Source organism: Canis lupus, chromosome 25 (assembly GCF_011100685.1).
Source record: "Canis lupus familiaris isolate Mischka breed German Shepherd chromosome 25, alternate assembly UU_Cfam_GSD_1.0, whole genome shotgun sequence".
Classification (NCBI taxonomy): domain Eukaryota; kingdom Metazoa; phylum Chordata; class Mammalia; order Carnivora; family Canidae; genus Canis; species Canis lupus.
Genome location: NC_049246.1, coordinates 7,778,897 through 7,792,992, shown reverse-complemented (window position 1 = coordinate 7,792,992; position 14,096 = coordinate 7,778,897). Strand labels below are relative to the sequence as shown.

The following is a 14,096-nucleotide window of genomic DNA, read 5'->3' as shown; positions in this document are numbered from 1 at the left end:
GTTACATGCATTACTTCTAGGTTGTCCAGTTTGTTGGCATATAATTTTTCATAATCTTCTCATAATCCTTTGTATTTTTGTGGTGTCAGTTATTACTTGTCCTCCTTCATTTGTGATTTTGAGTCCTTTCTCTTTTTTTCTTGATGAGTCTGGCTTTACTCTGGTTTATCAATTTTGTTTATCTTTTCAAAGATCTAGCTTCTGGTTTCATTGTGTTGTTTTTATTCTCATTTATTTCTGTTCTAATCTTTATAATTTCTTTCCTTCTACTGGCTTTGGGTTTTGTTTATTCTTTTTCTATTTCCTTATGCGTAAAATTAGATTATTTATTAGGGATTTTTCTTGTTTCTTGAAGTAGGCCTGTATTGCTATAAACTTCCCTGTTAGAACAGCTTTTGCTTCATCCCAAAGATTTTGGACTGTTGTGTTTTCAGAGCTCTTCCTCATTCTTTTGTACAGCTGCATAGTACAGCATTGTATGAATGTGCCATGGTTCATGCTACTACTGTCCTATAATCTGCTTTAAACTATTTATAACTACCTACAAACAGTGCTTCAGCAAATAACCTTGTATACAATGTTTTCATGAGTCTCGTTCATATGTATCTATTATTGGAAGTACATCTTCAGAATAGAGTATTAGAAGTGAAGTTGCTGGGTAGAAAGGTAAATATGTCTCACTTTGCTAGGTTCAACCAATTTTTTTCCCCAAAGATTGTACAAATTTGTATTCTCACAGCAATATATGAGCATACCTGCTTCCCCATGGCCTCAGTAATAGAATATATTATCATCATATCGGCACTAAAATTCTAGCACATTAAGCAACAGATTATTTTGGAAATCCTGAACTGTCTCTAAATTTAGTTATTTTTATCTGTTTTTACCAGTAGCATACCAAAATAAATGAGCATATTAGAAGTTCCTTGCATTTTTTAAAATTTATCCAACATAGGTCTCTGGGGAGCAGATAGCATATTCCAATAATGACCCATGCTCTGCTCTGATCTGAGACCGTCTACTCAGCAGGAATAAGTGTGGTAGTATTCAGTCTTATTTAGAGAGGTCCTATCAGGAAGACCACTACCCATCAATAACTGAGGAGTTGTTAACAAATATTGGGCAGAAGGGGCCTCTCTGACAGCAAAGTAGAGATAAAGTAATTGGCCTAGTTTCATCTCCTTTATTCTTCAGGGAATGGCAAACTGAAGATTTACTTATGTAGGACTTTAATTCCTTCTTCAGGACCAAGTTAATAAAAGACCAAGAAACTCCTGATTAAACTGGATATGGAGTATTTTGTAGGCAGGGCTGCACACTTTGGCTTTGTTGTAATTTCTGCTTTCTTGATTAACATCTCAGAGCTGAAACATTCCACATTCCCCAACAGTGTGGGGGCCAACTCAAGTTTACAATTCTGACAAAATTACCCTGCTTCTAGCTTATCCAAATCCTCTGCCCCTCACTCCTATTTATTAAGCATCACACTACCCAGAAGGTACACTAGCAAATTGTGCAATTGAATAAAACCCACACTCTTCATTTAGATTCATTAGATGCAACTGTATCATATATAACAGTATCACTTTTTCTACATTTTGGTCAAATATATTTTTACATAAACTATGAAAATAAAAAATAAAAAATAAAAAAAATATATATATATTATATATATAGACGTTTGGTGTTTCATTTTTTTTTGTTTCCTTAGGTCTTGCTCCTGTGGTCTATTTGTCAGATGAATGCCATAATTTATTGGCAATAAAGTTCTGGACTGATTTTAATGAAGACATTATTAAACCTTACACATTAATTGCTGCAAGCAACCTCCAGTGGCGACCAGAAGCCAAATCAGGAATTCCTACTTTATTTGCTGGAGATTTTTCCAGGTTTTCTGCCAGTCCAAAGGAGGAGCATTTTCAAGAGACATTCCACAAAATGAAAAATACTGTTGAGGTAAAATTAATTTGTGCATTACCATGCATTTTGGCATTTTCCTATTTTGATGGTCAAATATTAAGGAAGTGGTGGCTTCTGTGAAAATTGGGTAGTTGAGATACAGCGTAAGGTGAGGTTTCATCATGTGTAAATTGCTCACGACCCTAAAGAGATGAGAGGACAACAGCTGGAGTGAGGGGAAATTGTGAGGAGGATATTCAGGACTACAGACCATGTGAACAACAAGAATAATATGAGCCACCCATGGTTCATAGCAATTGGTAATGTAGTTAGTTAATAACACACAGGTTACAAATTTATGGGTTGTTGTTTTTCCTTAAAGATATTGTTTATTTATTCATGAGAGAGCGAGAAAGAGAGACGCAGAGACACAGGCAGAGAGAGAAGCAGGCTCCATGCAGGGAGCCAACGTGGGACTCCATCCAGGTCTCCAGGATCACGCTGGGGCTGAAGGCAGGCACTCAACCGCTGAACCACTTAGGCGTCCCTAGATAAGTTTAAAACATAAATTTGGGGCAGCCTGGGTGGCTCAGCGGTTTAGTGCCACCTTCAGCCCCAGGGCGTGATCCTGGAGACTGAGGATCAAGTCCCACATCGGGCTCCCTGCATGGAGCCTGCTTCTCCCTCTGCCTGTGTCTCTGCCTCTCTCTTTCTCTCTCTCTCTCTGTCTCTCATGAATAAATAAATAAAAACTTTAAAAAATAAACTTCATATGTAGTATTTTATAGTTTATAACTTTGAAATACTGCCAGATAGAAAACTGAAACTATTTCTCTGGATAATGTACGTTTTTTATGCTTAAGTCTATATATACAGAAAGTAATGATATTAGCTACAGTTTAGAGTGCTTACTGCATGTCAGGCTTTCTTCAAAGCCTGTCGCATTTAATTCTTCCACTAACCCTATGAGGTAGAAGCTTTTTTCCCGTTTTTATCAATGACCAATAGAGAGGTTAAGTCATACAGCCAAGCTATTAAAAGCAGGATTCATACTTAAGCCATCTGAATATATAGCCCAAATATTAACTACTATACAATGCTGCCTTCCAATAAAACTTTGGATTTTATAAATTACTAACTAGAAAAGAATCTTCAAGGTAAGCCTCTTTGTTTAATATTGGAAATATGCATTATTCAAGATATATAAAAATAAAATTATATTTTAAAAACATTAGAATAGCCAGCTACTTGAAGGCAGTTTGTGTAATATTTTACCTAAGACTCAATATACATAGTGAAGAATAACACTCTGATTTATCTGGTTTCTACATTGGGAGTAAAGTTGGGGTTATATTCATTATTTGGCTCCCATGCAGAGTACATCCAGGTTTTCTCTGAGACTGTTCAAGAGCAGTTCTGAGACAACTGACATTTACATAGCATTTTTTAAGTTTTACAAAACACTCTCATGAATTAGGTTAAATCCTCTAAAATTGCTGGTATTCGACCAACTGTAATTTCTGAAACAACAGTTTTATATGGTTTAACCTACACATTGTTTCAGTGAATTCTTAGAATAGACATGAGGCGATTTGACTACTAACTGAAGGCTTCCATAGATGTTAGATGATTTACAGCTGTCAGGTAGGAAATGGAGCTAGAACTTGAGCCTATCTTACAGCTCCGAAACCATTGTCATGTGAAACCTTGCTTACTAAAGTAGATGATTGGAAAGATCTCTCTCATCTCTTTCCTTTCCTGACATACACACACTCCTCTCCCTCCAACAACTGTGTTGGCTTTGCATTTTTATACTGGCCTTTTTTTTTTTTTGACAGTTGCTATCAAGCTTGGGGTGTGCCATTCTTTTTTTTCTGGTCTGAACCTTTTTTTTCTTTTTTAAAAAGTATTATTTTCTGAAAACATGAATATGTGTGTATCATTTTACAAAACAGCTTTTTCCATTTATTTTCATAGAATATTGGTATGTTTTACAATGATGCAGAAAACAAACTTGTGCATATACTTAATGCAAATGATCCCAAGTTGTCCACCCCGACTAAAGACTATGCTTCAGAGCCACACACAGCTCAAATAGTCCTTGGCATAGGAAATAAATTTCTGGTAAGTTAATGTAAATTTAAGGGATTTTTATAAAAATTACATAAGAAGGCAGTAATAAAGTCTGCTGTATACCTAGTAAACATGATAAAATGTAATTAAACTTGACTTGAAAGTGTGGTTAATTGTTACGTGGCTCCTGTAAGTATTAGCTATCTGGAAATTGTATCTTGTTTATCAAAGCCAGAACGTAACATTCTTTGGGGGGCAAATTTTACAATCCGGTGCTTTCATTTTTAGCATTGCAAGTACATGTGATGGGAAATACTTTGTATCTTTTTCCTCAGAGGACTATCCTATACAACCAAGGTTGTTTCGAAGCTCAGTTTGATTTAACTCTTTAGGTCACAATATATGCAGATCAAGCCATAAGGTCTGTAATACTGGCTGATGACTAATTCTAAGTAGCTAACAGCTGCTAAGTGTATCTGTATTTTTTTTTTTTTTTAATTTTTTTTTTTTTTTTTAATTTATTTATGATAGACACACAGTGAGAGAGACAGGCAGAGACACAGGCAGAGGAAGAAGCAGGCTCCGTGCACCAGGAGCCTGACATGGGATTCGATCCTGGGTCTCCAGGATCACGCCCTGGGCCAAAGGCAGGCGCTAAACCGCTGCGCCACCCAGGGATCCCTAAGTGTATCTGTATTAACTCACTTAATTTTCACAATGATCCAGGGGATGAAATTATCTCCATTTTACAGAGGAGGAAACTATGGCCTAGACAGGTTGAACAATGCTTAAAGTCACAAAACCAGAAAAGTATACCTACTAGAACCTAGGTAGTCTATGCTCTTAGAGTGGTTTAAAAATGCTTTTCTTTTTTAAACTGTTAATAGAAAAGATTAATGCATAAGTTATATCCCCCTACCTCCTTTTTTATCTTTTAGTACAGTTAGTCTTCATTCTTTCTTTTCCTGTCATTTCTGTATCCTTTTATGCAAAACTATTTCTTTACAAAATAAGCACAATCATATAAATGTCTCTTGGAATCATCTGACCTATGAGTCATGAGGGGAGTGAGATTGTATGTGGTATTTGTGTGCTTTAAATATTTCAAATGAGGGGTGCCTGGGTGGCTCAGTTAAGCATCTGACGCTTGGTTTTAACTCAGGTCATGATCTCAGGGTCCTAAGATTGAGCCCCATGTCAGGCTCTACACTCTGCTTGAGATTCTCTCACCCTCTCCCCTTCCCTCCCCCCCCCCCCCATTCTCCTCTCTCTCTAAAATAAAGAAATGAATCTTTAAAAAAAATTCTAACGAAAAGCTAAATTGCTGATGTTTTCTACATTAGTGCATAGTTACCTTGGCTGCTTTTTGTCTTTTTATTAGATGTCTTCTCCCAATAATGAGATGAATTATCAGAGTCCTTTATCACTTTGTAAGCCAAAAGAGAAGTCTGTCCCCATACCTGGATCAACCCAAATGACTTCAAAGTCTTATTGTAAAGAGGAGAAAGAGATGGATGACCCAAAAACCTGCAAAAAGAGAAGAGCCTTGGACTTTTTGAGTAGAGTGCCTTTACCTCCATCTGTCAGTCCCATTTGTACATTTGTTTCTCCAGCTGCACAGAAGGCATTTCAGCCACCACGGAGTTGCGGCACCAAATATGAAACACTGATAAAGAAGAAAGAGTTGAATTCTCCACAGATGACTCCACGTAAATTTAATGACCTTTCCCTTTTGGAAAGTGATTCAATAGCAGACGAAGAACTCGCAATGATAAACACCCAAGCCCTTTTGTTGGGTTCACCAGGAGAACATCAACTTGTGTCTGTCAGTGACTCTACCAGGACTGCTCCCACGAGCTCAAAAGATTATCTTGGACTGAAAAGGCATTCTACTGCACCCGGGGTCAGAGGACCCGAGAGCCCCCAGGCCTGCACCAGGAAGCGGGAGCCCCGTGTACAGAACACAAGTGATCTGAAAAGGACATCTCTGAGACTGCAGAGGCAACAAACACAAAAATGACAATGAATTGGTGACTGACTCAACCTTTCCAATGTGTGGAAAACACAGCCTCAACCTGTATGTCAAGATGTGCATAATGAGACAAGAAAGACCACATCCCAAATCTCCTGTGTGCTTGTCTATCTTAGGAAACCTGGCCTATCTCTGTACTGGTCGGTGTACTTTATTTCAGTTATGTGTCTGAAAATTGTGTATTTATTAGCTAATCAAGAAAAAAAATCTCCTTTAAACTCTTATGATTGGATATGATCAAGTATATTTTACAAAGTAAACACACTTTTTCTTTAAATTGTGTCCCTAATTAAATGAAAGTAGGTTTCAAAGTACTGTTATTTTGACTCCTGTAGTTCTTTTTAGGTGACTTGGTTTTGTTTTGTTTTTCGGAGGTAACCTACTATGAACCAGTTTTCCTTAATAAACGTGTTGGTTCTCTTATAGTTGTATCCTGATCAAAAGTCAGGAGGAGTAAGGAACAAACAGCAGTGCTCTCTCTGGACCAGTTCTTTAACCTTACGTCAGCATAAGTGCAAGAAAAACAGAATCCTCAATGTGATTCCTTTTTATGATTCTAGTGTGATTGCTGAATTATTTCAATTAAAAATTCAAATGCTTTTAAATCAGATTTCATAGTTTTTTTTTTTAACAAAATGATCATCTGCAGCTTAAGAAAAAATCTTTCTTTCAATTTGAAGTGATGCTACCTGCTTTTTTTAGCCTTATTAGAGGACTCAGCAGGTACTTCCTTTAAACCTGGTTTTCTCTGACCACCATGGCAGACACCGATAGTTCAATATAAGAGGACATCCTCATTTGTTACCTTCTTATGTTTAATAGAAAAAGAGAATGCAGTTCTAACTAGGAGTTCATAACATGGAGAAATTCTTCAATCAGATCTTTTAATATGTCTTAAATTTATATAAAATAACATGTTTTCAAATCTAATCATAAACACATTTCAAAGCCAAGAATAAATCTATTAAGAAGCAATGTTTTTCTCTCATAACTATGATCCTTGATTTTTCTCTCCTCTAAAAAGTATCAACATAGCAGCCCATTCTGTAGCTGTTTAACTCAAATGTACCAGTCTTATTACTGTGTGATTTAAGTCTTATTCATAAAACAATTTCGTCCTCACACCCCAGCCATTTTCCAAGTGACCCACTCTAGAATCTCAGGTGAACAAAAAGAATTTAAGAGTTTTACCTTTTTTTTACATTCCTAGAAAACCTACATTGCTAGTACCTCTTCCATTCTTCATTGCCATTTAGATCATGTAGAGATATCATGCACACTTCTTTTTTCTGTACATTGTAAATAATATAGCAAAGCTATGTAAGCAAACTATGAAGCTTAAGTCTATGTAGACACTATCTCCTAAAAAGTGACAATGATTATAGAGTCAAGAATGTACACTGCATGATAAGGGATAAAAGGTAAAAGCAATTTGTGATACTCAACTATCACTTAATGAGAGTCTATCTTGAACATAAAGCCCTATACCAGCTAAATGAACGATGCAAATGTTAACAATGCAAAACACTAAAGGTTCAAAAGATCATATATGAATCAGGAAACTTGGGAATTGAGAGAAAAAAATAGATCACTTCTAGCCGGGATAAAGCTGGCAGCATTTAATCGATTGTTTTTATGCTTCCAAACTATTTCAGGAATCATATAGGGGGAAAAAGAAGACAAATACACAGGGAAACTACTCTTTTGAGCTCTTTAAAAGCTCAAGATCTAAACCTGGGGCCACTTCATAGCAGTTACTCAGAGGAGGCAAACGAAAAGCAGATTTCAATAGTGTCAGGTAATGAAATGTTAAAGCAATAGTGTGTCTATTGTGCACAGATCAAATAATTTAAGCATGTAAAATACAAGGTTGCTTTTGTCTTCACCTTTATGTTTCCTGTTTATTAAAGGAGACTGATGAATACGTTTATGGTATAGAAAAACTGGTTCTTAATATGGTAGACTTCTATGGGATTTAGGTAATTTTTTTACATCGTTGAACCAAAAATGTTGAGATTCAATGACAAATCCATAGAAAGCAATACTATATATAATTTTTAATAACCATAAAAGCACCATTATATAGAACACTTAAAATAATATTTCACAGAACATTAGAAAGAAGCTGTTGGCCAACAAGAAATAAAGCATACATCCTACATGGTCTTATCATGGTCTCGCACCAAATTATTCGGATTCTAACCTGTTGAGATCTAGTTTGGAATCCTAAATTCAGTACTGGTATAAGCAGGATATTCCACAGTTGTGTAGAACTTTATTGTCTTAATGCCATATAAAACACCAACACTGCTCATCTTACAATGAGCATGACTTTTACATACCCCTATGACTTCTATCTTGGGATGCTTAATTCCTTGCACTCCCAAACATTTGGGCAGCCAACTGATTACACACATGTCTATTTATATGCATAATTTTAAAAACTGCTCAACTCTTTGTCTTAAAAATTGGTACTTTATAAAGTCAGGCTTCTTTTATTTACACTATTAGCACAACAGCCAAAGTTAATCAGGTTAAATCCTATTCATTAAAGTTGATAGTTAAAAACCAAGATGTGATTTTAAATAATCATACTGATTTTCCTCAGTAGCTTATGTAGCTGTTAAGAAAGATCCAACAGGGACACCTGGGTGGCTCAGTGGGTTGAGTGCCTGATTCTTGATTTCAGCTCAAGTCATATCTCAGGGTCATGAGGTGGAGCCCCACATCAGGCTCCATGCTGAGCAAGGGGCATGCTTAGAATTCTCTCTCCCATTCCTTCTACTCCTCCCCCGCACTCTCTCTCACTGTCTCTAAAAGAAATTTTTGAAAAGAAGGATCCAACAGACATTTTTAACGACACACCACCAGAATAAAGGCATAATCTCCCAAAGTGTCTGCTTTGAAGGACAATATTCCCTTAGATGTATGCTCTCCAGCATGTGAATTTTAAAGGAAAATCATATCATGACAGCCACACATCTCACATTTCTGGATACACAGATTATCAAAATAGCAAAAGCACTAACATTTTTCCTGCCTTCACTTCTCCCCCACCTATCCAACTTTCCTGATGGAGATGAATTTCCTGGAAAAATAGATTACCTCAAAGAAAGTGGTACTGAAGCTTCTATATATTGAACTTAGGTGACTGCTTATGCACTTGGGTACACTCTCAGGTTTCAGTTTCCAATTTCTGGCTTCCCTAGAGAATTCCCAGCATCAGACCATGCATATAGGATCACTTTAACAAAAGCTTGTTGAAGAGGAGTATGACTTCTCAAAAACTTTCAGGTCCAACTATTTACACTGGAATTAGAGCTTTGACAAAACCTGAACAAATAAATACCAAAATTTGCAGTAAAAACTGATTTAGGAAAATTTTGAATGCCTGTTAAGATAGGCCTCTAATATCCATGGTGACAACCGCCTCTTCTGTTAAAGGATCCCTCGTTTGTGAAGCCACCAGGAGCCCTCCGGTTGGGAAACTCTGCATAGGGATTCCAGTATCGTGTGCTGTTGGAAGGTGATGCGTTATTCCTGTCCTGGTTTCTGTTCATTCTGCTTGGTTTTTCTGCATGAAGCACACTGTGAAAGGTAACATCGTGTTCATACCGCTCTTTCATTCGGTGTATTTTTTCTCTTGGGACTCCATGAATGTTTCTTCTACAGGGGAACAGATGCAAACATTTACTTAAGGCATCATATCAAAAGGAGTCACTTGTATTTTACAAGTCCTGTGTTATTACATAGAGACGCACTCCCTCATCTCAGAATTTAACTCATACAGAAGCATAAGGTCTGAAGGAGCTATCTTTCAGGCTCCACTCCTGTTTTTCATGGTGCCCTGAGGCTAGCAGTTTAGCGCTTCAGAAATGCTTTGTTTCTGGAAATCTCAATTTTGTGCCTCAAGATGTAAAAGAATACCATGAGATCTTTTTATTATATATTTGCCTGTTAATCATGCATATATTTATAATCAATTTGTCAGTCCTAGATACTTCTAGATGCTAATTAAGATAATCTTAAATTCAAGTGGGCATGAGAATCCACTGGGGATATAGTTTGAAATGCAATTACCAGAGATTCCCACTGTGAAATGGGGCCTGTGAACTGGGATTTCAACAACCACCTCAGGCAGTCCTGATGGGGGTGGGCCACAGACCCTCTTCAGAAACACTATCTGCTTGTAACCATAGGATGAACTAGCCTTGTTCCTAAAAAATAAATTCTGATCTCACTGGTTACTTTAAATCACTGACGTTATCAAGTAACACAGATAGTGAAAATCAGAACTCATGCACTCAATCCACAAGTTAGTATTACTTGGACATTTATTGCTTTGTAAATTAGAAGCAGCATTTAGGCCATAAATGAACCACAGACTGTTCAACATATAAAGATCTTTAGCCTAAATGCAAAAACACCACGGACATATGCAATCCCATGCAGAGAAAAGTGCTTTCAAATATTCATTAATGAAGAAGCATTTTAGCAGAAAGTTAAATGTGTCCTTTAAAAGGATCAACTCCAAGCCAAGGTTTAGCACTTAGCATTATATTAGAAAACTGACCCAAAACTAACATCTTCACATTAATAATTCCAAAGTTATCAATTTCCAAGATTTACCATTTCTGGCCTGAACACTACCATGTCCATTTCCAGCCTGAAAAGATTCTTTTGTTCGGTCTGAAATACCTGAAAATAGCAGGATACATAATGAGGAGCTAGAAAAACAAAGAAGTACCTTGCTAACTCTTGAACGTTGAATTTCCAGCGAGTGTCAGGTTCTCGGAATATAACTTCATAGTTATTTTCAAGTGCCTGATTTTTCAAAAGTACATAAAACATTGAAGACATGGTATGTATGTTTGGGAATGTTTATGCTGCCATTTAACATTTACTACAAATCTTTTCTAAAATTCCTTTGTTTCACCAGTAATTGAAGGCTTTAGTTTATCTTAGCAAGTACATTTGGTTCATTTCCATACTTAACCACTCTCAGGTTATATTATAGTTCCCATGATAAATTTTGGTCAATTTTATCTACTATGTAGGAAAATTATAAAGGTTCTTTGGGGACTTTTTTAAAAATAGATAGCTGAACTAGTTTTAAGTATCTTGTTCACAGGTATGCGAAATGAATTCAATGGCTTCTCAAAGTCCCTTATAGGATTATCATAGAGTTTCTTCTGTCAAATGCCCTGTCTCATTCTTCATGCCTTGGTTAGAAAGTGAGAGTGCCACAGGAACAGAATTATGAAATAAAAGTGATTTTCTCATACTCTTTATAAACTCTTCCTGCCAAAAGGAGCTTTCCCCTCTATGCAACAGTTTGACCCAATGCACTATACTCCATTTTCCTCAAGTTTAGAAAATGATTAGTTTCCATATAAACATCCAAATATTCTTTGCATTCATAAGTTGGCTACTACTTTTTCACCTAGAATCTGAACTCTATTTAATCATTTATTGTTTATTGTGTTATAAAATACAGAATGAAAAGAGCAAAGTAAAAAGATGTCCTCTCCATTCTTGAGATGAAACCTTCTACTTAGAGAAGGATTCAAATATCATAAATGGAGAATATCTAATTTCTGGGTCTTATTAATAGCTGTGGATAGCTAAAAAAGACTGTACATTCCAGATAAAAAAAAATAAAAAGTAAAACGCCCTTCCTTAAGCCACTCTCCCACTAACTCTTGAGTTGTGCCTTAGACTATTCTTGTCCCTGTTCATTTCTCTCCCAAGTGGACTCTTGGTCCATGAGCTGAAATAACCACAGTGTTGATTGATGTTCATTCCTTCCTACATTCATCCAAAGTCCCACAGACTAGGCCTAAGTAAACCCGATAGATGCACAGTTAAAGAAAAGCACACTGGTATATAAGCTATTTTGCCCCCAAATTAAAAGGAAGGAAGCCAGAAATAGACTGCCACAAGCCCAGTTTCAGAGATACTCACTTTTCAGCTAGCCAAGTGGAGATTACATGTGACAAAATTAGACTACTCAGCTGTCTTTTTCCTGCCCTGTGTGTCTCAGAATCTTTTCTCCTGTCTATATAACCAATAGGAAGTAAAAACTTATTACCATAAGAGATGAAATATGTCTGAAAAAAGATCAGACAAATTTCAAAATTTAAAATATGCACATTGTTTTATTCATTTTGCTGTTCTTTCCTGTCCTAATAAGAGAGCTGAGTTATTATCTTTGTGTGTATATTTATATTTATATTCTAGTACCCTAATAGAATTAGTGTTAATCCTTAATCTGTTTTTAACCCCACCCCACCCCCAGAAAAAAGGTTGCCCCAAAACTCTCCCCCAGCAACACTCCAGTACTGAAATCCCTGGCTTGCCAAAGACAAAAGTGTCCTACTATCATCTACAATTCAGCTAGTATCATCATCCAGCCCAGCATTTCTCTGCATGTTTCAGATCATGTTCCTCTGCACGTATGGCTCCCCTTGGGAAAACAATCAAGACAGAACTATCAAGAATTCGGACCAAGGACTATTGAAAAATGTACCCTTAGGTGATATGATGAGCATCTCAGCAAATTTCAGCCATTGAACAACAGAGAAACACTAAAATAAAACCTCTTTACCTGCTCCCTGAGAGATTTAGGATTTAATAAAGATGAGATCATGGCAGATCAGAAGAAGAGGAAAAAACAAAGGTTTCAACTTTCTCACAAAATGTCCATAACTGAAAATTCAGAATGATGCTTCTTCCTACCATGACTGCATATGGCTTCATTTCCCAGGCGTGGAGGTTGGTATTATCAATAATAATGGGGGATATGCCATTCCTCATTGCTTTTCTGGCTGCAACACAATGTTATATAACAGTGAACAACATGCAACAATCAGAAGGGTGAGTGTCCTCCATATTTAGTTATTTTCTATTACAAAATGTCCTCATTATATAACTCAAGTGCCACATATTTCAGAACCCATTATCAATAATTTTCTTTTTCCTGAAATCTAAGGAGGTTATGCTCTGACATTCTGTTTTGGGGAGAAATGGCAGAACTTTCTATTACACTCCTAGAAAATGTATTCATTCTGCAGCAGCTACGATCTATGTGCACAATAGATTTCCTGGGAATTTTGAAAGGAATTTGTCACCTCTTTTCTGGTTCCATTCATGCGCTTCCTCCAGGAAGTCAGGATTGAACTCATAGGCACCGTCTTCCCTGAAGAAAAAATCATCCGTGCTGAAAATCAGGGCCCTGGGAAAGTCGTGTTGCAATTGTCTAGAAAGTGGGGAAATAAGAGATTGCTTTATGACTATGCACAGCTATTATAGAAATTATTTCCTACCGTCTCTAACATTTAGTGGTTTATAATAGGATACCACGTGTTGTTGAAATTCAATTTAAGGAGAGCAATTCTTATCATCTCTAGAAGGTCCTTTGTAGGAGGCAGGAGAGAACTGAGAGGAGCTGCATGTGTGGCCCAACTCCTAAAATTCAAAAGTGTGGTCACCACATTGACTTCTGCAGCACCAAGACTGACTCCAGACGAAATTCTGGAGGCTGAGGAGGTGTGGTGACAGCCTCCTCCTAGGCACCGGGGCCTCACTGCTGTTGCACAGTGGAGCACCAGTGCCTTCCCAGACCTGCCCACAGTGCCGTGCCCCCCCACGTTGTAGCCCTTCCCTTCCCCCCACTGCCTTTCACCTATCCTGGTCCCATCTCTGGAGCTCTGGGTTCTGTATGGACCCATCTGAGAAACTAGTTCTTGCTGATGTATGAAATGTGGATAAAAGTGCTGTGTGTGTGTGTGTGCGTGTGTGTGCGCATGCCACCCTATCCAGGTAACATATTTACATGTTAAATGTAACCTAAACCAAACGAAAAAAAGCACACCAGGAGAAAGAAAGAGGTAGAGCCAACATTCCCCATGCCTTTGTAAACCTCTATCACATTCTTAAAACAGGAAATACACAGAAAAAAGGAAAACCGTCACAGAGTGCCCCCTTTAAAACAAAACAAACAAACAAAAAGCATATTAAACTCTGCACAAAATAACTTCAAAGGGAAGATGTTTCCACTTGAAATCCTTATTCAGACAATTTGTGGGGAGAA

The 14,096-nt window shown here is 37.1% G+C and overlaps 2 protein-coding genes across 4 annotated transcripts in view; one reads left to right on the top strand and one right to left on the bottom strand.

The window, feature by feature from the left end:
* Window positions 1-6,609, top strand: part of BRCA2 (BRCA2 DNA repair associated) — a 63,601-nt gene extending 56,992 nt beyond the window's left edge. Inside the window, 3 exon segments of the mRNA NM_001006653.4 lie at window positions 1,712-1,956; window positions 3,877-4,023; window positions 5,354-6,609. Coding sequence (NP_001006654.2) covers window positions 1,712-1,956; window positions 3,877-4,023; window positions 5,354-5,992 — 1,031 coding nt within the window. The 3' untranslated portion in view covers window positions 5,993-6,609.
* Window positions 6,610-7,168: 559 nt separating this feature from the next.
* Window positions 7,169-14,096, bottom strand: part of N4BP2L1 (NEDD4 binding protein 2 like 1) — a 34,231-nt gene continuing 27,303 nt past the window's right edge. Inside the window, exons 2-5 of one of the 3 annotated variants that reach the window (XM_038573334.1) lie at window positions 13,135-13,262; window positions 12,743-12,831; window positions 10,752-10,828; window positions 7,169-9,670 (exon numbers count right to left, since the gene is read on the bottom strand). In XM_038573334.1, the coding sequence (XP_038429262.1) occupies window positions 9,412-9,670; window positions 10,752-10,828; window positions 12,743-12,831; window positions 13,135-13,262 (553 nt within the window). In that variant the 3' untranslated portion in view covers window positions 7,169-9,411. Of the gene's footprint in view, window positions 9,671-10,633; window positions 10,703-10,751; window positions 10,829-12,742; window positions 12,832-13,134; window positions 13,263-14,096 lie in introns of all 3 variants that reach the window. The other 2 variants (XM_038573335.1, XM_038573336.1) reach the window with 2 other exon arrangements.